Raw genomic sequence first — 27,961 nt, 5'->3', positions numbered from 1 at the left:
CCCCAGCAGCAGCGGGCACTGAGGGCAAGCCTAAAAGAGGCCGCCAGCGGGATCCTGAGGGAGGGAAGCGCCGCCGCCGCTTCTAGCCACGCAGAGCCGGGGGTAAGGAGAAGGCGCTCTGGGGGGCGACGGCAAGGCGGCTCGCGTGGCCCTCAAGCGCGGCTTGGGAGGCGGGAAGGGGGTGGTGTGAGGCCGTCCGGGGGGTTGCCAGGGCGCCCCTCAGAGAGCGCTCCCCCCCATGAGTCTGGCGGCGTCGGAGCGCAAGGATGGCTCCTCTGGCGCTGCCTTGGTCAGCGGGAAGGCGGCGTCGGCGGCGATTGAGGGCGCGAGGAGAAAAAGCGCGTCGCCTTCTCTAAGGGGCTGCTCGGCGCGGGGGCGGGGGGCGAGATCCGTGGAGGCGCGAAGCGGCCGGCCCTGACGGAGGGGCACGATCCCGCTGCCGACTCCGGCGCCCCCTTGGAGGAACGGTGCCGGGCGCGGGAGAGAAAGGAGGACCCGGACGGGAGAGGCGACCGGTGTGCTTGTGCGGGGTCTCCACCTTGAGAGAGGCGTCTCTGTGCTGACCCGCGCCGCCGCCATCCCTTCCCCAGCCTTTGGCGGCGGCGGGGAACTGGCAGCCTCTCGTCTTTTGAGGAAGGGAAACAAGCGGGAAACAAGCCGCTCTTCTTTGCCCTCTTCGCTCTCTCGCCCGCGCTTGCTTGCTTGCTTGCTTTCTCTCTGCCTCCCTCCTCCTTCCTAGCTTGCCTTTGCCAGAGAGCGCACGCTGTGCCAAGCTCTCCATTCGGGAGAAGCTCCCGACCCTTTCCATCGGGGTTATAAATAACCGGGCCACTTTAGTTTTAATTACAACGCGCCCCTCCACCACCAGCCCTCCCTTGCAGCATCCTCCTCCTGCTGCTGGCTCTCTCTTTATGCGCTAGGCAGATACAATAAGCAGGTTCCCTTGAGGGAAAAGAGCTGCCTATGAGCTGCTACCCTCAGGCCCTCTGTGACTGGCTGGCAGGGCCTCTTAGGCACAGTGGGTATGGCTAGGTGTGTGCGAGAGTGGGTAATATTTAACATACGCGTGTTTTGGTCTCGTGCACAGAGATATGTGTGTACACACACACACACACACACCCCATTCTTCTGGGAAGGATGGTATGGATGCAAACTCATTTTAGGCAAAATTCCCGATTTCAGTTAAGAGTTTTGCTGTTGACTTCAGTGGGATGTGGACTGCATACCTTTAGAAGAGGTGGGTCTTTATCAACAGTTGTGGGAAATGGTTAACCAGTTCTTGCCTGGGAGAAATCTGTAGCCAAGAATGCATGCAGTAGGTCCATCAGTATGGTGTGTGCGTATGTTGGTGTTTCAGTTCTAAGGTGAATTTCTGAAGCAGAAGAAGAAACATAGACATCATGTACTATATGGAAAGCTTTAGTTGTCTTAACCCTTCCCAGCTTTGTCTAATGCAAGCACATTGAGTGGAGTGCCATGTAAATAAGTAAATAACAAGAGAAAGGCGATTCAGGAGCATGGCTCCTTAATTGACCTCATATGGAGATATCCAATGGGGTGTCTGTTAACTAGGTTCTACTTTAGCCCCTCTCCTCTGTCCCCTTTTTTGTCCTAGCCAATTTGTAGAGGTGTTTATCAGTAATATTTTGCTGCAGTGCCTTAGCACATGAAGATAAATGATTCCAATTTTCCCTGCTTGCCATGATGACTCAGTCATTAAAAATTCCTAACTTTGAGCTAAAAATGGCATTTTAAGTAAAGCCCCTGAGGTGGAAGGTGGTGATTTAGAAGAAGAAACATTAAACACTTGCTTCAGCAGCTCCTATTTTAATTTTAATTCGCAAACTATTTTGAATTAAGAAGGTTTAGTAAGCTGCTGTGCACTTCTGCAAAGACTGGATTCAATTTTGAAAGCCTGTTGCCAATATCTGTGAGTCATTTCCTTGGAATCCTACCTTTGGTGCTTATTTCCCTTAGAAGGAATCTTGTAAAAGTATAATAATAGCTCTTAAACTTCATGGAAAGTAGCACAGGGTACAGTGAAGACAACTTGCTTTTTGCTTCAAAACACTTATTTTGGTTTTGTTTGCATTATTCAGTGGACAGAAGAGAAGGCGGCAATATAATTAACCCATAAAACATCTAATTTATTGTGCCAGTGACATTCTTGTACTGCTGCATTAGGGTGCAAAGTCAGTTGGAAAGTCAACCTTAATTGGTACTTCTTTTAAAAAGAATAATTAAAGAATCAAGAGAACCATCTTGTGATTTTAGAGGCCTTTGTTAATAGGAGTGGTTTGCTTTGTCAACCCACTTGGAGTTCCTTGACCCAATTTCTTTTGCTTAAGATTTATACTATTCCAGTACAATAACAATATGTATTAATTACAGCCATGTGGAAAATTAGATTTAATACTATATAACAGCAGTACTCTTCTCCCACACGATACCCAATTATTCCACAGGTTAGGCTATCTTAGGACTGTTTTCCAAATAGTGTTCTGGGCTTGTGAAAATGTTACATGGAAATTAATCATCCATGCAACTTTTCCAGAGCTGGATCCATAGACAGAACAATTAAAGGAAAAAATCTAAGAAACCTGTTCATTTATACATCCAGAAATGTTGCTATACCCATATAACACTGGCACATGAAATTGCTCCACAGATCGCTTATAAGAAATTTATCTGTGAATTTAGAACATTACATTAGAAGCAACTTCTACATACTAAAATATCAGGGTTATCATTGGCATGGTGGGTGAAGTAAGGCAGTTAACACTTGAGGAAAAAACATGGTTTAGAATCTTTGAGGAAGATAAACATCTTATTGTTCTCAAAGTACTGACAGGTTCTTGGCATTTATGTCATATAGAAGACTTCTTGCAATAAACTAAATAGAACCCAAGTTCCTAGATTCTAAAATGCTCTGACAATAAAAAGCTTGTGCATTTGCATAAATCATAATGTGTGTTAATTCAAGTTCCAAACCATCATAAAGACAGGTCCTTCTCTATTTTTCCAGAATTATCCTTCAGTAGGGAAGTAGAGTGAGATATAAGGGCAATGTGTTTTATGCCTTCTATCTCTCTCTATCCTGATGTTAAAACACTATGAACCTTTTTGTTATGATTATTGATGTTATATCTTTTCCTGATGGTAGGTTCTAAGAAGGCTGAGTGGGAGTAATGCCAATTAGTACAGCCCATTGCTTAATTATCACTTAATTAACCCCCAACATTTAAAAAATAAAGTGCAGGAAATAAAACTATTTAAAACAGCTGTTTGTAGGGATCTCAGATGAGTGTAATGAGATCCTGAGGCCATACTCTGGAAAACAAGAAACACAAAACTCAGCTTTAAAAAGAAAAAAAACCCTGAATGGTTTTCTTAGCTCAGTGAACAAAATGGTAGCCTTAAGAAAGTAGCTTCAAGTCATTTATGGTATAGGATGAAAGTAGTAGGGTATGTTTTGCTCATATGAACCCTTGGTTCCCTACATATCCAGAAAAAGAGATGTAAGGGCTTAAAAAGTCCTTTGTCTTAGTCCTGGATAAGACTGACAATAAAAGGATCATTGGTCTGTCTCAGATATATTGCATATCCTTATATCTTTGGGAAAAATCTGAGATATGCATATATTTAAAACAAAAAAAAAAAAGCCAGAAATGTCTTTTTTATGGAGAAGACATAGATGCTTTATCTGAGTGGTAGCACAGTAGTTGTACATTTAAAATATTCTGTAACATAAATAAGAAATATATTCCATAAACTAATACATAGTTTACATTTCTCTTGGGGAGAAAGTTGACCAGTGACTGCAGGTGTAGGCAAAAAACACTGGACTTCTTTAGAAGATTAGTAGTTTATCTTTTTAGAAGATTGAAGCACCAAGTTGATATGTTGACATCTGGATAGGTGATCCTGCAAGTGAATGTTCAAACCTGATTTAACCCTCGTGCTGTTTTTGGAACATAATATATGTGTAATCCAGTTGTTATCTACATTTCCAGTACAGTACTTAACAGGAATGAGTTGAGTAATAATTATGTTGCCAGTCAGTTCAGCACTGACATAAGAGAACTACAGAACCTGTGTAACGTATCCTTCACATATATCTGCATTTACCTTGCTTTCTTTAGCCTTTTACTTTACCATTTCCTTCATCCCTTTGTTCTTATATAAGCTTCTGTTCAGCGTCATCTGCCTTTAACCAGTTTTCCTTGCTTTTTGTTTTGTTGAGCTTACTCAATAAGCTCACTCAACTCACCAAGTAATCCTCCCATCTTTTCCCATTTGGGCTAGCTAGTGTGTACTATTTTACCCAAAGCTTTCAATTTTTAGCCTTCTAGTCTAAAACGGAAAATTTCTTATTTAAGAGGAACATGTGTATTGTAAAATACACTGAGAGGAAGAATATGCTTTTAAAAAATGTTTTATAATCATAGTAAAGGATCAGAAATAGTCACCCATTTTCATACCTTTGTCACTGCCATATAACAATCATGTGTCATTGGCCCAATGCATCTGTTGTGTCACACTCTGGACTCGGTGTTCTCAGCAGGTCAGGTGCATGTTGATCTGAGAATGGATGGTTTCTTTTGATGCCCTTGTAATGGTCAGATCTCTTCCTGCTGAAGTTTAGACTTATAATGACCATTTGCTGCCACAGAGGTTGACCTATTAGGATGGTCTTCCCTTAGAGGAGGATGGGTTCAGATGGATTCCTGAAAACCCCCAGGGACTTTCTAGTTGGCATGACTGGCAGTCCTGTCAAAGCTCTTGTCACTGTGGGGGATATAAAGATGATCTGACCAATTTCCGGGATCTCGCCTAAGAGCTCTCTCCCATGGAATACAGCCTGTACAGCTCCCTGAATTTACTATGGACATGGGGACAATGAAGCAGTTGGGTCAAGCTTGACCACAGTGTTGGCTGGTATCCATTGGAACTGGTGGGGAGGAGGGCAGGATCACCAGAGGCAGAGCCAAGGGGTTACCAGAGGGAAACAGGCTTGTCTCATCCCACTCCACCATCTCTACAGGTAAATGTGTTGTAAGTTGATCCTATGCATATTTACTCAGAAGTCAGTGACTGTGTTCAAGAAAACTTATTCCAAAATGTGCACATACTGTTGTAACCAAGAAGCTATTAGCCTTCATAGACAATGAGACAAAAAGATATGAGAGGTGAGAGGACAGACAGAATTAACACACACAAAGCCAGGAAGATGGGATTTCCCCCTCCCCACTCCCATACTCTACAACCCCATCCTGATTGGTTTATGCTCTCAGATGTGTCTGCAAACCCTGCTAAATAAAAATAATACCAGCATGTGCAGTTTAGTGCTGACTGAAGAAAAGACACTCTGTACATGCTTAGAGGCACTTGCATTAAAGGGGAGTTCTTCACTCAACATATGACAATAAACAAAGGCATACGTTTACACAGCAATAGGTGAATGTAATGCACACATACTAAGAGAGAGTTAACATTCATGTTCAAGTATGCTAATATAAATCAAACATCCATGTTACAGAACACAAAGAAGCTATATATGTACCCAATAAAAACATGACATATGGTTCATTGTAACCAAAATCAAGACCTTTTATTTAAATGCTTTACAGGGCAGTCCCATGCATTTTTATTCAGAAGTGAGTCCTGTTGTCTTCAGAGAAGCTTACTCCCAACAAGTAAAATGAATTCAACGAAGCTTACCGGCAGGTAAATGTGTATAGACATTTTCCTGGGAGTAACTCCCACTGAACTCAATGAAGCTTATTTCTGAATAGGATATTTGCTTATACACAGATAGGGCTACAGCTTCGTTGCTTGCTCAGCTCCTGTGCCATTAAGAGCAACTGGCATGCAGAAATTCAACAGAAGCTTTTCCTGGCATGCAGGGAAACTTGACAACCTTATTTTCTGCATACCAGACTGCTGTTTCAGGCTGCAATTCTAAAGTGGGGAGTGGGATGTGTGTGAAAAAGGGTATGTGGAGGAAGACAAGAGGGAATGTATGTGTGTGTGGGGGAACTAAGGGAAAACGGGAGATGTACATATATGTACATATAAGCATGTACACACATGCTTATTCACTCTCACACTCTAGCTCTCTTTTCTGCTGCTAGGCTGGGGACTCTGAGACTCTTATCAAAAGCAAGGCCAGGCAAGCAGGCATTGTTCGTTTTCCCTTCCCACTGATATATCAAGGCCTCCTCTTCTTCACCCTCCAGGCCAATAAGAGGCAAGGAAAGAGTGCAGAGAATTGTGGATCATGGGCAATTGCAACCACGTTTGGGAGAACTGCACCCCACACAAGCTACTGAGCAGGGCAGCATTGATTTGCTGTAAAAGAAACAGAGGGAGCTGCTGGTTGGCAGTTTGAGGTCTTGTGCTCTTCTCCCTACCTACCCTCCACCCTGCATAGAGGCTACTCTATGTTGGTGATGACTGCAAAGAAGCAGCACTTCACCACCATCACATGTGCATAGTGTCATCCAGCTGAGCTTTTCTAAGTGGTTCAGGGCCTTCTCCAACATGTCCTGCAAAGCCAGAGGTGGGCAACTTGTGACTTTCTAGATGTTTTGGTCCACAACTCCCATTATCCCTCACCAGTAGCCATGCTTGCTAGGGCGGATGAGAATTGTAGGCCAAAACATCTAGAGAACCACAAGTTGCCCATCTCTGTGCAAAGTGATGTAAAATAAATGTTATTGATCCACTGTTACTTATTTGCGAAGCATTTCAAGGATAAAATTGTTCACATCCATCTGGTTATGTAGTTCAGCCTGTGGACGTCTCCAGAGCACTGTCTAGGCCTGTTCTGTTGGATAATTTGAATTGTAGAGGTCTGAAGGTGGGGACAAAGTGCTTGAAGGAGTTTGACCAGTCACTTGTTTGCTTTACCCTTGCCCTTCCTGGCTCGTAACAGCTAGAAGGAGAGGGATTACTGACTAGGTCCAGCAGGTAATCAATGTCTTGTGTCTCTTTGCAAGAGGATGATTCTGGCCACCTTGAAGTGGTGAGACCTCTCCTAAACAAACTGTTCTTGGATCCCAAGGATTTGAGCAATGATTGTCTAGTCACAAATCTGTTCTTGGTTACGGTGCTGAGTGATTGTCATGCAACTCAGGTTGCCAAACTATACCCAGTTTCCTGGGAGTAAGCCCCATTGAACTGAGTGGAAGTTACTTTTAAGTAGATATGTATACAATTGCGCTATCAGACACTTGGATGAGCCTGACTATCTGGATGCATTTCAGACTGGCTCCAAGCTTTAGTTCTGCATGGAAACAGCCTTGGTGGCTTAGGTGGATGACCTACGGTTGGAGAAGTACAGGGAGAATGTGAATTCTCCTAGACCTCTCAGCAGCTTATGGAATGTTTGTCCAGGAAGGGGCACTGTGCTCCAGTGGTTCTGCTTACATAGCCCTTCCTTGCTTTGGCTTCTGAGAATGTGCCAAGTATTGTCTGCATGTTCCAGACTATCTTCACAGCCATAAATGCTGAAGAACCTTGCTTTTTTTAAATTAAAAAAGAAAAAAGAAAACTCAGGTTCTTAGGAATTTCCATTTTGAAATCAATACAAAATTCTGCTCTAATGCTGAATTGTGGGATAGATATAATAGACTGGCTGGAAGCTACTGAAAGATCATCAAGTAAAATTCTTGCCTGATAGCAGTTTCCTCCATACATTCGCCCCTTGCACATATCCTCTTGTTCATAATATTCCACCAGCAGAGAGAAAAATTAGCAAGATGTACCATATCAGAAGTGCCTAAATTCAGGGGAGAGTACCAGGGTTCCCTGATTTCATATGGACTATGAAAGGGTACATCAAATGCAGCTTCTTCCCTCTAAATGGTATAGTGGTGTACATGTTGACAATTCTCTCTTTTCTGAAACTGTTAAAAGAGGAGCAGCCCTGTTCCATGAGGAACATGGCAGCATGGAAGTAAAACTTATTATTCAAGCAAGTGTGCCAAGGTATATGCTAAAAGGAAAGCAAAGTACCAAGAGCAAACTAGTGTGTACAGTATAGGCACTCCCGAAGTCTTACTGCATGTACTCGGAAACAGTGTATGTGTGTGTCTAGTGGACATGGTGAGATGACATATTGTCTTCTTGCTGCTTAAAACAGCAGGCTGAAGTGCCTATGAGTCTGAATTGCCTTCAGACTGAATGTACTCAGTAGAGGCCCTATCTTATTACATTAGGTGGCAGAATGGTGTGCCTACTTACAAGTGAACAGGAATAGATGCCCTTGCCCATTGCTTCAGGTAGGCATCACAGATTTTGTTCCTTGTTATGGCCCTTAATAGTCCAATATAATAATAATAATAATAATAATAATAATGTACTACAAAATGCACAAAGAAAAAAAAGGGGGGGTGGAACCTCTACATGTAAATTAAATGGAAAAAACAAAACAATGCGAGTGCTGTGGACACATCCGTAGTAACACATAGTTTTCAGAATTCAATACAAATATCCTTGATTATTTGGTGACTAATCCCACTAACCCACATTTCTCATTATCCAGACATTGTCGATCTTTCCCAGACCATATGGATGGATACGGTTATACTGCACCCCAGCCTTTCTTTCTCCCAGTAGCCTCTTCTGCTGTGCAGACAGTAAATTTCAGTGTGTAGCCAACTGCATGTCACCTAATACAATGATATATTACTACTACATTTTAAAGATTATATTTTAATTCATTTTACTGTGAACTGGCTTGAGAGCCCTCAATTTATATTTGAGAGATTTAAAATTTGTTAAATTAAATAATATATATTGCTGTCAAACTATTATAAATAAACATTCCTCCACCAAGATATGCAAATTCCATTGCATTTTCTCATCATAAGCACAGGTGAAGCATAATGGCTTCATACAACTAAGAAATCAAAGAGTTTCAGAATTAGCAATACCACATGCTGTTGCTACAGAATATAGGGTAACTAATGAGGCCCTACCCAGCATTGCTTCCACCTCAACTCTACTTTTTGGCCTTTAGGGATTTTAGTCTGATTTGCAGCATTATTGTAACAAGCATTTTAAATTTAACTTCTGTTTTAGTGGCATTCTGGAAGTGCATAAAGACCCTTTTTCATTGACATTGTGAATGGCATCATTACAGTTCCCTCATTAGCATCATAATGACTCTAAAGGAATAGTGAGTGAAAATGGAGTAGTTGCTGAAGGAATAGTGAACAAATGGAGCAGTATAGTACTGCACAGTAGCCTCTTACTGAGTAGAACTGCATGCATGCAATGAAAGTCTGACATTTTAACCTTCAGGCTGCTTCGGATGCCTCAGGGTGTTCTCTTAATGTATGCGTTTGGCTGGCAACATGGAAAATCTGTGGTAGCTTAAGGATTAAGAGCTGGGTTCAATATAAATTTGGTCTGGCTTCCATACCACTGAAGCCCACACAGACCTCTGCAAACAGATTTTAAAACATAGATCTAGCCCCCAAATCCAGCCTTTATACTACACTACTGTACAGACAATATGTAGTGCACTCAGTTCTCATTCTTTTTTAAAAAATCTAAATTTTCCATTGCATAGCATTATAAATAAGAATGAGGGGGCATTACTAGTCATTTTTTCTAATACCAATTAGAATCTTCCTGTGCTTGTTGATCTGGAGCTAAAATTGCACCACTCACACACAAGACAGAGGTATCATCAAGAGACTCAAGGTAACCCTGAGATTTGTAGATTTGCAAAATATATTTAGGGGAGAAAGAAACCTAAGGGGTGGAAAAATCCCACACACATGGGATTATACACATGGAAAATAAAATTGGCCACAGAGGCCTCCTCATGTGTCTACCAGGATAATGTATTAGGTCTGCGGGCACAAGAGATAGGGACTTTTCTTTGTTGGCCTTTGCAATTCTCTACCATGGGATATGCACATGGCTCCCTCTCTGATTTTTTAAAAATGGGCCTTAAAGACCTGGATGTACCAGTCTGCTTTTAAAACAATGAACGCCCATCTTTATTTTATAAATGTGAGTTTTTTCTTGTTGCCATTGTTCTAAATGCTTTATGTTGCTGTTTCAGTCAGTGTTATTGTTTTAATTTTACCTTTGAAACTGCCTTGAGGAGGCTTTACCCCGAAAGGAAGAACGACTCAATACTATTTTAAATAAATAAATAAATAAAACCCATACATCTAGAAAAATCACATGGTGGGCCTCCTGTGACTCCCATTGAATTCAACGGGCCTTACTTCTGAGGAAACTTGCACAGGATTGCACTGTTAACTTCCTATCTAGTGGATCATGCTGGCTCCTGAAACATAGTGCTTGGTAAATTACTATCCTAAGGTAGGACAGTAAGGAAAATGATTTCTTGATATGTGACACACCATTAGCTATATTCAGTTGTTCAACACCTCAAGCGAGTAGAATTTCATGAAGAGGAGAGTGGGGATATGCTCACTGCTGGCCCTATCCCTCCATCACGTCCTTTTCACCAAGCCCCGGTGCCTTCCATAAGTGAATGTAGGGAGCTATCTCTGAAGCAGGGAACCTTTTCTACATACGGAGGTTCCTTGTGCAATTTAGAACCCAACACAGTCAGTGTTCTAAATCATGCAGGGAGCTTCCATACAAAGAGCAAACTTCCCACTTCAGACTTCCCCATTGAACATGTGGAAGGAAGCAGGGGTGGAGGGTGGGAATGCAACAGAGGGGGTGGGGTCAGCAAGTGCAACTCCATCCCCCCCTCCCCTATGCAATGCGGGTGAATGCCTAAATAAGGTTAGTGAGGGACAAAAATCTGCAGACTGAGAAACCCGACAGCAAAGATAAATACACAAATTAAACAAAAAGTTTGGCATCGTAGGTTTTCCAGTGTTTACTTTGCAAGGAGATAAAAAGCCAGAAGCACTGGAGAAGTGGAGGTGTTCTAACATGTATAGATTCTGAAACTCACCACTCCTTTGGAAATTAACGATGAGATTAATCTATGTAGCACATTTTAGAACAGAAATTAAATGTAGGCACCATTTGCAATCTTTCAGAAGATCCCTTTTTCACGTCCTCACAAGTTACAGAAGCAATCAAACAGTTTAGAGAAATGGATTGTCAATGTTTTGCCTACAAAGTTAAATATGTGTGTGCTAGAGAGCTGTAATGCAAGTGTGATAAGTCACTTATTAGGCCCAATCCGACAAGGGTGATCATGCATGAAAACACGCTTCTGTGTGTATGTATCATCCTTCTGGGCTCCCTTCCCCTTTATTTATACTATATTAGCACATTTATGCCCCACTTTTCTCTTCCAAAATGGAAGTACTCAAGGCAGCTTTGAAGGTTCTGCACAAGGCAAACGTAATGCATCTAACACCAGTGTTTGAATACCCATTTTGGAGAGGACAGGTAGGAGGCTGAAGCTGTGATCCCTGAGAGTAAATCCCATTGCTCTTAATGGGGTACTTCTGAGTAGACATGCACAGGATTGCACTGTATATATAGGGTACCTCCTTGACCTGAACTCAGAAATGGTGATCAGAGAGATGGGTTTTTTGAGGCTTCAAGTCTACTTTCTTAAGGATTATTTAAAGAGTCACTTTTAGTGAATTGGCTGCCTTGTATAATCTTCTTTATAATTTAATTTATGTAACACAATAGTAAACTAAAAACATTTGGGCCCCAATTGAAATCAGTGGAATATGTAGTGGTGAGTAACTTCCAACTCTAATTTCAATGGGACTTAACTGTGACTAAATTACTCGGCATAGGTACCACTGAATAGTCTCCGGCTAGAGATGCTGGACTGTGGTAAAGCAACAACAACCAAGCTTATTTTAGGAAAGAAAGAAATATATTTCAAAACTATAGTTTCCTATGTGGGAAACATCTCCAGAAGTATGCAGCAGAAACCATGGCTAAATCATAATTTCACAGCTTGCTGGACAACAGAATAGGTTAAGGGCCACTCTGCTAAATCTAGAACACTTCAGTGGCCCTTGTCACATTTTTCATCCTGAAGCCAGTGGAAATATTTGTAAGGCTTGATCTGTTAACCATTTATATTTGGAAATTTTTGTAAGTAGTCACACACTGGCCCTTTGATTCTGGCCCCAATCCTGCGTGCAAGAGGAAGTGCAACCCTCTCTGACACATGGTTGAAAATAGCAAGGAGATTCTCCAGACATCTGAACACCAACCAGAGGTCCTGAATGTTCTTTAGCTATTATTCTTAGTTGTGAGCCTCCAGTTTCATCAGTCTTGACCAGACAGACTAATTCTTAACATACCGCTGGCTTTCCATTCCCTTTCCACCTCCCGCTCCCTGCTTCCCCGTTCACTTTGGAGGACTCCTGTCTTCCTGCAGTGGCACTGACTTGAGAAATATGTGAAAACTTGAAAAGGAAACTAAATTCTTGTTTCTTGGAGAGCGCAAGGAAGGACAGAGGAGGCGTCTGGCTTGTGTGCCAAAAAGTAGGTGAATTGTAGAAAGCATTGTGATGTGGGTTGCCTATCCCTTTTCAGAAAGTTTGCAGCTCTCCCCCCCCCCCCTCTCCGGGACTGGATGGATAGCTCACACAGCCTGGCTCCGGCCCCGGAGTCCCTGCTCCTGTTTAATATTCTACTTGCTCCACTGATGTTGTGCTTGGCTCCTGTGGGACTGCAACTCACGGCTTGAAACCGGAGCCAATTTTCTGTCTTAATCTCAGTGTTTTGACTGGAGGCAGATCCAGTTCAGCCCAATCGGGGTTGGTGGAAACAACTACCTAAGAGTCTCGCTCTGTTTCGTTTGGGGAGGGAAAGAAGGAGGGAGGGAGGGAAGGAAGGAGGGAAAAAGAAAGGGGGGGTAGAGAGAGAAAGCCAGTCAGCCAGCCACACATAAGAGACACGCGCGTACAATGTCGTTGCTGAGGTCGCTGTGTGTGGAGAGAATAAAGTGATCCTCTTGCAATCTGGGAGCATCGCTCGGATCGGTTTGTTTGGATTTCTTTCTTTCAGAAAAGGAAGGAGGATAGAATTTAATTTGAGAAAAGAGAGCGGCGGCGAGGGGATTGGGGCCAGCCAGCCAGTAAACGGGGGAAAGGTTTGCCTTTCTTAGGAGAAAGGCTGCGATCCTAAGCACACAGGCTTACCTGGAAGTAAGTGCCATCAGAATGAACGGCGCCTGCTCCCAAAAGAATTCGGGGCGGGGTGGTCAGCCCTTGGATCTGGTCCCCCTCATGTTAGCGCGAGTTGTTTCGTAGGGGGTGCAAAAATACAATTTGTTTGAAGGGCAGATCGGGAGCGTGAAAGGAAAATAGCCTGCGTCCGCTGAGCGCCACTGAATGGCATCCAGGGCCAGCGAGGGCAATGGGCGAGACAGACAGGCAAGCTAGGGGCTGGGAGGAATGGATCCCTCGGCGGTAAGGGAGGCCGAAGGGCTGCATGGGGAGAGCCCAGTGCCAGGCTGACTGCGGGGCGCGGGCGCGCAATGGCCGGGCCGGGCCGGGCAGGGCAGGGCAAGGGGGCTTGCGGGCGGTGGCTGCCTGACCTGACGGGCCGCGCTGTCTTTGTCTCCGTTTGCAGATCGGAGGCGCAGCGATGACTCTGGTGCTGCCCCTGAGCAGCTTCTGCGAGCCCATTGTCTCCTCTGAAGGAGCCGGCGAGTTCCAGCCGCTGTGGGAGTCGCGCTGTTGCAGCAAGAGCAGCCCCGCCTTGGATGCAGCCGCCGGCGGCAGCAGCAGCAGCAGCCAAGGCCAGGCGCAGCAGCAGCCGGCGGCGGCGGGCAGCGGCGGCAGGGCACCAGCTGGGCAGCCCCCGGCAGCAGGAGGTAAGGCTGTTTATTAAGGGAAGACCCCACAGTTAGTTGCATCAGCACCTTCTCCTCCTTCTCCTGCTTCCCGCATTTTAGCCTTACAACAATCTTGCCGGGTAGATTAAGCTGAGAGAGTGACCGACTCAAGGTCACCCAGTGAGCTTCAGAAGAGTCTTGTGCTGAATTCGACCAAAGGCCCATCCTGCCCAGTGTCCTGTTTCTAAGAGTGGGGAGCCCATCAGCAGCGCATGGGGGCAAGAGCCTTCCCCCTCTCGTTGTCCCCCCCCCCCCCCGGGGACAGCCTCTCCTGTACTTTCTCTGCACATGGAAGTTTTATTTCGCTCCTGTGGCTAATGGCCATTAGCAGTGCTGCTGCTGTTCCAAAAGGAGATGTGCCGGGAAACTTTTCTGGCCCGAGTGCCTTAGGGTGCAATCCTGTGGTCCCAGGGAGGGCATCCCCGGCGCCATAGTATGGTGTGCATCCAGTGGAGGCTGGTGGCTCCGATGTCAGTGGGCGGGTGAATCCACTCCAGGTTTCAGTCAGAACTCTAAAGGAGCTATCCACGAGCAGGGAGGGAGATCTGCCCTCACAAGCCTCTTCCTTGCCAGTGCAAAAACCTCCGCCACCACTGTGGCTCCTCCATCCGTGTTCCAGCAGCAATAATGGCAAAAGAGGGAGGGCATGACAGGGCAGATCTGGGGGGTCATTGCCCCTGGAGTGGGGGGCGGAGAAGTACATCTTGCAATGTAGTAGTTCTTCCACCATGGATTCTGCCTTCTTTGGATTGCTCTGCCCAGGACTGGTAGTTTGGTTGTTTAAGAAGGTGTGTTATACCACCTGCTCAAAGGCACTTGCTTCATTGTTAAGATTTCACCGAGCCCTGGTGGGAAAAATGGGACCAAAACCTGGTGTGCCCTAACTCAAATCAAACTTCATGGATGCTTTGCAGTGGCTGGTTTTGAAAAATGAGAGGTAATCCCCAAGCCTTTGTTCCAGATCCTGTTCTGAATGGTACAGATGAGCACATGAAGTAATAATAAAGAACAAAGTGTCTTTTGGGCCTGGTCATCACAAAAGGAGATGAGGTGGTAAATCTGTATCTGGGCCACATCACTTCTGACTTCAGGTGGGGCCTCATATGATTAAATGCTTTTCCATACACGGGGGGAGAAATCCCTTCAGATAAAAACTAAACAAACCCTAGATGTAAGGCAGCAGGATTCTAGCTCACCTTTCTCCCTGACATGCCTTTTTTAACATATTGAGTTATTTTCATTTTGTATGGAGGAGCCCCCACCTGCAGTCCAGACACATATTTGCCACCTCATCTCCTCTGTGAGAACCAGGTCTCTGTATTTACAGTCTCTCTCATCACCTATGGCGTGTCTTTCTTACCTCACTTAATTCCCATAACAAGCCTATTTAGGGCAAAACTCTTCAGACCTTCAAGGTCTAAGAGACTTTGACTTCCAGGGAAGGCTGAACTGATCACAGTACCATGGTTTAGATGAGTGTTTCCCTTCTGTTTTTGTACTTTGAGGCATGAGAGGAGAAGAGTAAAGGCATCTGCTTTCACTTTAGAACAGCCCACAGTTTTGCATTAAGTCAGAATGCATGGAAATGTGCTATGTTCTAACCAAAGTTAGTTAAAACAAATCAGGATTGAACTGTGGTTTTAGATCCTGGTTTGTTAATTAACTTTGATTAAAACACACCACAGTTCCTCAGATTCCTGTGGATTATTTAAAGTAAAAACAGATGCTTTTCACATATGGACAAGGAAAGGAGAGGCTTAGGCTTACCACGATCATTCCTAATCACTTAATCATGGTTTGGGGGAGGGGGAAGGAGACTTTTTTTCCTACAAAGGGCAGTTGACTCCATGGGAAAAGTCAGGGGGGGGGGCATCAGCTGATGGTGGGCAGAACCAGTGCCCAAAGTGGGCAGAGTTTAGCATTGCAAGATTGCATAGCACTCTTCCTCTCTCTCTGTGCTTCCCCACATGAAACTAGGCTATGTGTTGTCTGTGGGCTGCAGATTCCCGCCCCAGGCTTAGATGATTGTTTGAACTGGATCAAAGCCTCTCATTTTGGAAAGTAAGAATTGGCCCTTACTTACCTCTAATTGCAGATGTGTGTAGGCTGGTTGTGGTTATACAGTGAGGCACTCTAAACATGCTTAAAGGTACTCACTTTTATTTTGCTTTGGAATCTATTCTTTTAGCAGTCCAAAAATGCCTAATTCTGAATATATTGTAAAGCTTTCTAGGAAAAAATGCTAAGATTAAAAGTCTAAATAAATACTAGTAGTAGATTAGCTTTCTACTGATGAGTTTTTTTTTAATGTTACTGATTGCTGAAATGTTTAACTATATTTTTCTTGTAGCTACCACCAGTGTCTTGCTGGCTAGTTGTCTGCACAATATTTTAGAACTGAATAAATAAATAAATACTCCACATGTTCCTAGGCTGAGCTCCAGCATCAAGAAAAAATTCTGGGGTTAAGGCCTGTGGTATCATGTCTCAAAAGAAAGTTTATGCCACCCAGTTTGTCTTGTATATCATTTATTGGAGGTTTAAATTAGCACTGGGGGAAAAATGTAATAAACCCCAAACAGGTGGCCATATTAAATGCTAGACAATAATTAAAATTGTACTCTCTATGGTAGCATATGGTTTGATTGGAGTACTGTGACCCAGTCTAGATTACAGTATCCAGTGGTCTCCAAAGAACTCAAAGTAATTACATTTTTGGCTACCTGTTCCAATTCACTTCCTTTCTATTGAGCTTAAGGAACATCATCCCAAATTGGTTTATAGCAAATCATGCATATTTGAAAGATAAATTGCAAGTAAGATTTGGTCTTCCCATAAAACCAGTGTTGTTTCTTGCCAGGAGGGGTGATGCAAGTATACTGCATCTTCTCTAATAAGATGGCTGTTATTAAGAGAGATGAATTTGTGGGGAGGCTAAAAGTGATACGGCATGTTAGGCACCAGCGGCAAAATCTTACACATGTCTACTCACACTAACTTCAATGGAAGTTACTTCCTAAAAAGTTGGTTGATGCGGCACTGATTTTCACAGGCAGAAGCCCACTTAGGGTGCAATCCTGTAGTCTGGGGAAAGTATCCCAGTGGCCATAGGATATTGTGGTCCTCTCCTCTGTGGGCAGAGAGGGACGTCCACCTGTGGAAAGGGAAGTTTCTTCCTTGACATGGTGAAAGCCGCCATGGCTACCCCCCCCCCCCTGCTGATGCTCCCCGAGTGGTAAGGGCAAAAAGGGGGCTTGTGGGTCAGGGGAGGATTGGGAGGCTTAAGATGCATGAGATCCAAAGTCCTCTCTTTCTTCAGGCATGCCTGCAGAATTTGGGAAGACGTACGCCAGGCCTGGAGCTGGCATACTTATTTTCCCTCCTATTGGAACCAATGTGAGGGAACATTAACAAAAGAAAGAAATTAAAAATAGTGAGGGAAAAATGAGGAAAGAGGTTAAAAGCCACCCAACACTCTTCTCTGCCATGGCTGGTGTGATTCCATGAACATTCCACCCGACCTCCATAGTTTTGCTCTGCCCATGCCTTAATTATCCCTCCCACCCCCAGCCAAGAATTTGGGGAGTGCCTACTAATTTGTATATCTTTCCCAAGAAGTGCCAGCATCATATAGTGTTGGCAAAAAGTTATACTTTTAAAAAAATTGCCAAGAATACCTGTCATAATTTTACCAAGCATATTTTTGGTTAGGTCAGCCTTGCAAATCTTAAGCAGCTAATGCTTACTGCCAATGTATTATACTTATTTAGTCCTATCATTTAAAGGTTCTAATAACTTCTAATTCCTCAAACTAGTGCAGTGATGAATGCTACAATTTTTGAAACAGGTTGGACACATGGAATAAAAGCTTTCTTAAAGTCAAATATGGAGAGAGTGCTTAAGCTGGTATGACAACTGTGCTCAAATAAACAGGCTGTTTTCCTAAACTGCCTTGCAGCACAACTCTCCATTGCCCACAATATTTTTTCTCATGGGTTATTATTAAACTAGGTTTTTGTTTTGTTAATACCATAAACATACAGAAATACATCGCAGAGTTCTGATGTAGTGAGGAGAAAAAGGAGAAGCATTTCCTTTGGGACACCTAGGCAGACTATATGCCAGTTGTCATCTGTGATTTATTTTCCACAGGATCACACCACAGAGGAATTGCAAATCCTATAGCAACATCTAAGGTCACATATTTTAAAAGGAAATATGTGGAAGAAGAAGATTTTCATCCACCGCTCAGCAGCTGTACACCTAAAGTAAGTTTAAAAAACCACATTTCTGATAGGAAGTCACACTTCCTTGAATCTGAAAATACTCCACCCAGGTCATGACCATATTTCAGTTCCCATAAATATTAATGTTCTGTCTTTTTAAAAGTGTCTGTATCTATTTTTTCTGCACTTGTATCCAGCTGGTATGCTGAACGAATAGCTGTTTCTTTTGCTTTCTTTACTGCTATCAGTTAGAAGGAGGGTATATTTTTGGCCTGCTCTAATAAATGAGAAGGTGTATGTGATGGATAATTATTATCTGAAATGTAGATTCAACACTTCCAGCTCGTAGCTCAGATGCTATGTCTAAGTACCTGCTTAGACAATAATCCCCGCCGTCCCCGCAAACATTTCTATGCACCGTGAGACTGGGAGAATCTTTCCTCCTTTACCCACTCCCCTGACCATGTGTAGAAAGTAACACCAACATTGGGAGAACCTGCGGTTATTTGAATGCAAGATCTTCCTCACTCACTATATTGAATCCATGCTCCCTAGTAGGTAAATTCAGATACATGTTGTGCCTGAAGCAAATAATAGAAATGGTGTCTTATAGGAAAAATATAATAATAAACAAAATAAATGACTGTAAGGGGCTGCAGTGATAGAGCACATGCTTTGCATGCAGAAGGTACCAGGTCCAATCCCTGGCATCTCCAGGTAAGGCTAGAAGAGATCCCTGTCAGAAACCCTGGAGAGCCACTACCAGTCAGTGTTGACAATACCGGGCTAGATGGTCTGACTCAGTATAAGGCAGCTTCCTATATTCCTAGCCTTTAATGGCACCCCAAAATCTGCCACCTAAGCCAGGCTGCCTCACCCAGCCTAAATAGGAGAGCCAATCCTGGGCTAAATATACTGGGTAAGGATTTATTCCATTCTAACAAACCTAAAATCTCTTGGTTCAGATGTTACATTTTGCTCACGGTAAGGGAAGGAAACATTCTCCCATTTTTACTGTTTGCAGAGCTTTGGGGAAGGCGCAAAGACCTGCATGTTTGAGCCAGTTGTCCCAGTCCAAATCTCAGCTCTGCGATAAACTTACTGGATGGCCTTAACCAAGCCATTAGCGTTCAGCCCCAGTTTCTTCCCTCCTGTTATAATATTGAGACATTAATAGCCTACCTAATGGGGTTGTTATAAGAATTTCTGAGGACTGGTTTAGATTTAGCATTGCTATAGTTAACCTTCTGAAAAGTCTATAGCCTGGGGTATTGCTCCATGCAGAAGCTATAACATTTATGTGCTCCTTACTATGTGCCTCATCCAACCATGTGCCTGCCAGTGCAGCAGACTCTGCATGCCATTAGGAAGATGCATGTGATAAAAAGCCTTTATACTGGCCACCAGTTTGTTAGATGGAATTAAGAATGCTTGCACTTGCTTTTGCAGCCTGGGGCACTAGAGAACACTTTCCCTTGCATAAGCCCTGCAGTATTTGAGCAGTTGCCTCAAGGGCTCTGGAACTCCCTCTCTAATTGAGGTGCCTGTTTTGACCTACTGCAGTGCTTGTGAGAGCATGGCAGATCTAACCTGCTAAATGTTTGCTGATACTCATGTTCTGCTAAAATGTCTCATGCTGTTCTAGGCTGCAATCCTAAGCACCAGTGGAGGCTGGTGACTCCAATGTCCGTGGGGTGGTGAATCCACTCTAGGTTTCAGTCAGAACTGTAAAAGAACTGTCCAAGGTTTGAAGCCTTGGATAGCTCCTTTAGAGTTCTGACTGGTTGTGATGGAAAACCGGAACAGATTCACCACCCTACTGACATTGGAGCCACCAGCCTCCACTGCTAAAACCCCTTGCTATGGAGTAGGCTTTACTGAACATAGTGGGACCTAGGTCTTAGTAAACATGTATAGGATTAGTTGTTAATGGTTTTTTTATCATGTTAATTTCATTTCTGCAGTATGTGTTTTTTTTAGGATTTGATTTTGTTAGCCACCTTGAGTAGGCAGCATAATTTTTTTAAAAATTAAATAAACATTACTTTTTTCTGTGTTGAGGATCACCATATCAAAAGGCCTTTCATTGGCTTACAGGTGGGAGCTGCAATGTCTATTCTGACCCCAAGACAATGTATGCAAAGCTCTTTGAGAACCTGAGAAAAGCTCAGAATAAATACTATGGCTTGGATCCTAGTATTGCGAGTGGTAGGAAACTGGCAGAAGTGGGTTTTCCTGCCCATTCCTTTCCCCTGAAACCCCTTGCACCCACAGAAACGCCTCTCTGGAAGGTCAATGGACCTTCCTGAACAGTGTAGGATGGAGAATAGGGCACTGCTGGGAGCTGGAGGAATTACCCAATGACAGACAGAGTGGAGACAGTTCCTGTCAGCTCCCCATCCCATCTACTGCCTTGACCCTCCAGAAGCTTTCATCCACTCAGGTACTCAGGATCCAAGCCTACATAAATTTGTTACTATTTATTTATTTATTAGATTTATTAGCCACCCATCTGGCTGGCTACCCGGCCACTCTAGGCAGCGTACAATACAAAAAACAATACAAAATACAACAAATGTACATGATCAACTAAACAAAACAGCATTGCTCTAAAAAATCCCTAACCCACTCCAAATACCCGCCTGAACAGCCAGGTTTTCAAAGCCCGGAGGAAGCTTATCAAAGAGGGGGCATGGCGGAGGTCACTAGGGAGGGAATTCCACAAACTGGAGGCCAATGCAGAAAAGGCCCTCTCCCTAGTCCTGGCTGATGTGACAGACAGAAGGCCATCCGAGGCTGATCTCATTGAGTGGTATCCCTGGTGTTGCTGGAGGTGCTCCTTAAGATAGACTGGGCTGGAACCGTATAGGGTTTTAAAGGCCAATACCAACACCTAGAATAGGGCCTGGAAAACAACTGGTAACCAGTGCAAGTCCTTCAGCACGGGAGTGATGTGGTCTCGCCTTTAATCAGGCGGGCCGCCGCGTTCTGTACTAGCTACAACTTCTGAACCATCTTCAAGGGGAACCCCACATAGAGTGCATTACAGAAGTCTAGGCGAGAGGAGACCAGGGCATGAACTACTGATGGGAGCAGATGGTTAGGGAGGTAGGGGTGCAGCTGCTATATCAGATGGAGTTGGTACGGCACTACCCGACTCACGGCTGACATGTGAGCCTCCATGGACAGCTGGGAGTCTCAAATGACCCTCAGGCTGCAGACCTCGTCCTTCAGAGGCAGCTTCACCCAGTTCAACACCAGGTCAACATCCCCCAACCTCCTCTTGTCTCCCACCAAAAGTACTTTGGTTTTGTCGGGGTTCAGTTTCAGCTCATTCCTTCCCATCCAGCTACTTCAAGATGTAGTGATGGCCACCAATTTGGATGGCTTTAAAAGGGAGTTAGACTTTATGGAGGATAAGGCTATTGATGGCTACTATTCCTGATGGCTATATACTACCTCCAGTATCACAGTATGTCTATCAACACCAGCTGCTGGGGAACATAGGTGCGAGGGTGCTGTTGCACTCATGTCCTGCTTGTGGGCTTCCCACAGGCTGCTGGCCTTTGTGGGAACAGAATGCTGGACTAGATGGACCCTTGGTCTGATCCAGCAGGGTTCTTCTTATGCTCAATAGAAGTAATAATAATAATAACAACAACAACAACAACACTTATCCATTATTACAAACAATTCCTTTAGATTTCACTTTGTAGGAGACTGGGCAATGATGTTAAAAAGCCAGAATGACATTAAAAAGCACCTTTTGTTTTCCATTCACCTAGTATTCTTCTTTGGGATAGGTAGTAGAACATTCTCCTATTATTGCATTCATTCAGAATAGGTGCAAATTTTAAACGGAAGCAGAATCTCCACAAAGGGAAGTTTTATTGTGCGATATGGTTTTGTTTAGGCTTACTTATAAAACAGTGATCCAGAGCAAGTCCCTGGCTGTGTTGGCTGAAATCTTTAATATCTGAAGTACAATTAACCCCCAAATGAAACAAAGCTGTATGTGGCTTCCTTCTCAAAAGCAGATTTACAGAATAGGTCATCGTAGTGGATACAGAGGAAATGAATATAGCTGAATATAGTACTCTAAGGGTGTAGTGCTGCAGAATACTCCCATTAAAAATTAACTTTCTAGTTTCTGAATTGTAATGGGTTAGTACCACAGTGTTTTATTGAATACCTGCTGTGTAGATATAGATCCTTCCCTATTTTATTCTTCATTCTCCGCCAAATATGAAATTACGTACCAGTTGAACAGTCCTTATGACTGAGATTTTTCTTTCAGCCTGTAACAATACAGATAATACATAAATGTATTCGTGTACTGCAAGATTTCCTGGACATCTGTAAAATCAAGCTTTAAGCCCAGGGGAATGTCAGACTCCATAGTTCATCTGTATCATGACCTTTTTGCTAAGTAAGATTGCCAAATGTGATCGTGATTTTTGTAAAGTTTTCCACTGGGAACTGGACAGAGACCAGTAGATAGTTTCACAGAAAGCACAGAGCAGCCTGGCAGATTCTTACCGGTTTCCAGTTACAGGCAACAGTGACTGCAATTGAACTAGAGACCTTGAGGTGAAAGACTATGTCTCTTTTTAATTGCTTTGAATACTGGGTATATATAATGAGCTTCTTGTATAGAAAGGTATGTTTATTGTGAACATTAAAAAAAAAATAAGGCAAGTATTTCATCCTGTATCACTTATCATAACATGCTATCTTTATTCATTTCCAGAGTTTTCCTAGAAATGGATATTTGTTCAAAACAAACAATAATAATCATGCATTCTGCTTCAAAATGGGATAAGCGCAAATCCTAGAAATAGTTTACAAGGCACAAGGAGTGTGTGAGAATGCGCAGAAGAGGATTTTTGCTTAAAGGTGTGGGTGTGTGTGTGTGTTGCTGTGTTGGGTGGAGAGAGGCTCATGGTTTTGAAAAATTGGACAATTGGAAAATTTCCCCATAATCTTCATAGGAAAGATTTTTCCTCTGTGCCAAAATTCTGTGGCCACAAGGGAAAAGAAAAAAAGAAGAACAGGACATAAAGAGGAATGTCTCCTCCTATTTGCTTATGTTTGGGGCTATCCTAATCTGTTGAGAGGGGACGAAAGGAGATACAATTATGCCAATGCCAAATTTGTGGCAGGTAACCCTTGCTTCTTCAGCAGGGCTTCTGAACTTGAAGAAATCTTCTGGATGCATCATTCCCCCCTCCACAAAACTCCTGCATAAAGAATAACATCACTTCCTGTTTTGTGCAGCTGCTTCTACCCTTATTTTTTATCCAGATAACCAAGTAAGGGCAGAAGTAGCTTCAGAAAACAGGAAATGGAACCATCAAGGCCAGCATCAAGGGTAGGCATCGTTGGGCATCTGTTCAAGGTGGCTATGGCTGCAGTCCTATAACACTTACCTGGGAGTAAGTCTTATTGACCTCAATGGGGCTTACTTCAGAGTAGACGTATATAGAACCGCACTACAACTATTCATGGAGTTAGTATGGTACCTCTAAAAGTTTGTAGGGGCTTTGGGTTTTGGTTTTCTTTTTACACATCCTATTCTACGCAGTGACACAGTTTGGCTCAAGAAGATTCTTCACAGCTGTACTAGTCTTGGAAAAAGTAAACATTCCAGCACTGGTTCCCTTCAGATGTTGGCTACCAGCTACCTTTCCAGGATTTGGAAAGTCCTGCTGGGGTGGTAATGACAAGCACAGTAGAGACAGCAAGCCACAAACAGTGACTAACCACTGGATAGGTTTGGGGGGATTGAATGGTTGGTAAAAGAACCAAAGACCTGACAGTCTTAAGAGAAATATGGCCACCTAGATGCAAAACGATGGCCACATTGGTAAAATCTCAGCAGCACATTTCAGCTAATCTCCACTGCACTGATCTTTGTTGTTATCTCCTTTCGTTTGTAGACAATATCTGTCTTTGAGGAGCGAGCACACATCCTTTACATGTCTTTGGAAAAACTAAAGTATATTGATGACCCTGAAGTCTATCTAAGGAGATCCGTCCTCATCAATAATTTAATGAAGAGAATTCATGGGGAAATTATCATGCAAAACAACTGGTGTTTCCCTGCTTGCTCTTTTGGTAGCGCCTCAGCCCAAGAGTGGTTCATGTCTCATGACTGTCCTTACAGGAAACGCCTTCGGATGGCACGGGAGGACTGTGAAAAGATCCATACTTGCTGCTTTTATCAAGAATGTGGCAGCCACTACTTAAGTTTACCATTATCTACTAATTCTGCAGTGGGGAATTCCTCCTCCTCCTCTTCCTCTTCTATATCTTTGCCAAGTTGTTCCCAACAGGTGGAATATGGTGTCGGCAGTGCCCCTGATTACAGGAGTGATGATCAGATACATGCCAATGAAATTTTCATTACTAATGCCAGGCCACATGGCCATCAGGACAAGTCAATATTAAGCAATGAGAAAGGAGGCCATGAAATGGAACGAGACCGGGCTTTAGACTGGGAACCTATGAAAAGCGATCATGGCATTGAATGTAAAAGCAAATATTACGACTATTTTGAGACGGGGCATGGTGACAAAAGCAACATGAATGAATCTTGGAAGAAATCCTTACGAAAAAGGGAGTGCTTACCAGGTGGCAAAATATGTTGCAGTAAAGGAAGTAAAATATGAACCATCTTCCCTATAATTGCAGTTTTGAAGCACGCACAGCATGTTGAATTTATCCAACAAAATTTCATTCCGGATGGATTTTCTTATACTTTTATACAACCAATACAATCATGGCATAAACTTCATGGATAGTTTTAATGACTGGGGAGCAGATTGCATCAAAGCGTACGTATGGTCTGCATCACAGAGCTATTTATAAATATATGGGATCTTCATAAAGAGCACAGTTGAATTGCGATGTATATTTTAGCTTTTGTTGCTGAAAGAACCAATAAACCAGATGGAGAAAACATAACCCTTTCTGCATACCCTTCCCCTAGGGAATCTGACATGAATTAAGAGGAATCTTCTTTATGCTTATCAGTTAACTACATATTTGATAAGCAAATTGCTACCAGCAAAGGGGGAGGTATACATCTTGCCCAACAAGAATGGCTATGAGAAAGACTGCATATAGTTGAAGAGGAATACATCCACGTCGTGATCTAGTATTGACACTGTTCAGATGTATTTAATTGGTTCAATCAATAGGGTGCAATAACACCGTATGGAATCTTAATCAGAAATACCACATACAGTTCCAGCACATGTACAGTTTTCAGCTAAGCTTCAAGAATGAATGAGCCTTATGGTGGTTTATTGCTATAAAGGGCAGAGTTTCCTTGGTGCCTTACTTTTTATCTTAATTTTTCCAGGGTGAAAATTAAGTTTAAAAAAACAGCTACAGCAGGGATGTAACCTAAACAGGAAAAATAATGACAGGGTGGATTGAATATTATTAGAAACCTGTATTCTTTGAAATGCAGAGTTTGATTTCCTATTCAAATGCCTCTATTCTTTTTTGCTCAATTGCTTTTTTGGTTTGCCATCCTTGGGAAGGGATTGAAGAAAAAACAATAGAGAGACGTCTCTTGTAAACAAGCATTAGCTGCTTAAACATTTCTATGGCAACTGTCTGTTGCTGTGATTTTTCCTTTTTCTTTCTGGTATAATGAAGTTCATGAACCAGTGGCATGCTTTATACTTTACTCTGTTTCACATCATTTTCTCTCTTTAAAATTGTAAAGAGCATGTACTGGGGTTTCATATAACTTTAGGGTTTTTTATTTTGGAAAAAAGCACAATGTTAATAAATGATGTGGTGATATAAGATTTTTATCTGAAATGAATGTAAGGGTTTTAATCTTTTTTTTTAAGATTATCTTGGAGAAACAGGGGGGATGATCTTCAGTTGTTAGAAATGAATTTTGGTCAGTTTCGTCTTAAAATGCACATTTTGGGCAGGATTCAGCTCAAGTTCCACACTTTTGAATCCCACTGGTAGCAGTGGGAGGGTTAAGCACACAATGAATTCTGTCCTGTTGAAATCACTGAGATTGTTTGTGGTTGAAAGAACCAAATAAGCCAGTTGGAAAAAGCAATCCTTTACATGTGCCATCCCCACTGGGGAACCTGACATGAATTAAGAGCAATCTTAATATTAGCAAAGTGCATACTTTTTGCTAGATCACACTCTTCTTTTTGTTCAGGGATGAATAACGAACTTTCTCATATCTGAACCCAAACTATGTTGCAGTCACTTCATGCCCCTAAGTTATCAGCAGTGTGTATTCAATTGTCAACTCTTAAAAAAAAAAAAGTTAATTTCAAATCCTGCCTATCTGTCCCCTTAAAATTGTTTGTCTTTTGTGCAATAGCCGTATGAATTACTCAAACAACTTATATAGCAACTTTCAAAAAATACAGCAACCCATGTTCCTCTGGGCAAATTTTTGATGCTGTTATCTGTGGAAAATATGAAAAGAACTGGGGCTTATGCTGGCCTAGAAATCTTGGGAGGGGTGATACCTCCACAGGTAGAGCACATGCTTTGCATGTAGAAACTCACAGGTTATATCCCATCTCCCATTAAAAGTTCAGGTACCAGGTGACGGGAAAGTCCTCTACCAGAGAGTTGCTGCCAGCCAGAATAGACAATACTGGGCTTAAGGGCACAATCCTATCGGGATTGCGAACTCGGAGGTGACTGCCTATCCAGTGCAGGGCAGGAGAAGCGCCGAGGGGATAGTCCCCTCTGCACTTCAGTCACCCTGTATTTGTGGCTAGACAGGTGATTTCGGCTGTCTAGCTGCGGGAAGTCAGAGCAGGGTGGGCGGACGCTGGACAATGCATAGGAAGCATTGGAACAGCACTTCGGGGGCCCCCCGGCACGCCCCCCAGAATGCTCTGTTTTCGCCGCTCTACACTCCGAGTGCAGAGTGCAGGGCCATTCCGCGCTGCCTACGAGGCAGCGTGGGAGAGGGTGGAGATCAGTTCTCAGGGAACTGACCTAGGAGTGCGGCTCCGACCTATCATAGGGCTCCGATCTATCATATGGCCATCTAGCCGCTGACTAGTAGCCATAGGATTGTGCCCTAATGGACCAAATAGTTTGACCAAGTACAAGGCAGTTTCCTTTCCTATGTCCAGTGTCTGACATGTAAGACATTCAACTGAATTGCATATAAGTGGTGGTGGGGGGTCAGTTGTGGTTACTCATTGGTGATGGGAAAGCACTCTACACAAAACCAGAGTTATGTTTCTCTCTATCAGTATTTCACATATTCCAGGGCTGCGTCTGGACTTTAAAATAGATTCCATGGCTCATGCCTGTGGAGACCTAGGCCAAAGTAATCCTGAGCCATCTGCAGACAGTTTTCTCCAGTTTTATTTTAGACAGTGGAAATGGGGTTGGGGGGGGAGGTGCACCAGAAGGGTTCAAAAAGTGCTGAGGATTTAAAGTTATCCCTTCTTGACCTCTCATAAATGTAGACTATTTTCAGCAGTCTGTGAGTGTGTAGTGGGAGAGGAATATATTGCTATGTAGTCCCCTGATTTGCCTTGACACTCATGGGTGACTAAGATAACTAGATTGCACCTGTAAAGAGTATGCCTTCCCCTTCTTTCACTTCCGTCCAGCTTCATACTACAAGAACTTGAAGCAACTGCTCTTCTGGATGTGGAGAAGGGGTAGCATTTTCTACTGTAGCCTCAATACCCATCTTCTTTCTTCAGTGGGATACAAGCTCAAGGAATGATCCCCACGCAACTTCATATAACATCATATATTATTCAAAATATGCACAGCTTAATGGCCCTTGTACACAGTGGAGCTCTGTGTATCCAAATAGTCTGGAGAACATCCAAAAAAGTATCCGGATAATTCAAAAGGAGCTTAATTTTGCTCTAAATGCAGATGT

General features: G+C 43.2%; 1 protein-coding gene across 2 annotated transcripts; it reads left to right on the top strand.

Moving 5' to 3' along the window:
* The first annotated feature begins 23 nt into the window (after positions 1–23).
* On the top strand, positions 24–26,374 carry SERTAD4 (SERTA domain containing 4). 2 transcript variants are annotated; one of them, XM_084832741.1, is made up of 4 exons: positions 24–102; positions 13,561–13,804; positions 17,978–18,093; positions 23,991–26,374. In XM_084832741.1, the coding sequence occupies exons 2-4, from the start codon at positions 13,576–13,578 to the stop codon at positions 24,720–24,722; spliced, it is 1,077 nt and encodes a 358-aa protein (XP_084688867.1). In that variant the 5' UTR covers positions 24–102; positions 13,561–13,575; the 3' UTR covers positions 24,723–26,374. The 2 variants fall into 2 exon arrangements, with proteins under 2 accessions (XP_084688867.1, XP_084688858.1); XM_084832732.1 differs by lacking the exon at positions 24–102 and adding an exon at positions 12,727–12,968.
* The last annotated feature ends 1,587 nt before the right edge of the window (positions 26,375–27,961 follow it).

This window comes from Heloderma suspectum, chromosome 1, assembly GCF_057233095.1.
Source record: "Heloderma suspectum isolate Gila_16-S chromosome 1, 16-S_ref, whole genome shotgun sequence".
Taxonomy (NCBI): Eukaryota; Metazoa; Chordata; class Lepidosauria; order Squamata; family Helodermatidae; genus Heloderma; species Heloderma suspectum.
Note: the sequence above shows the minus strand (reverse complement) of the source record. Positions and strands in the feature narration are given on the sequence as shown.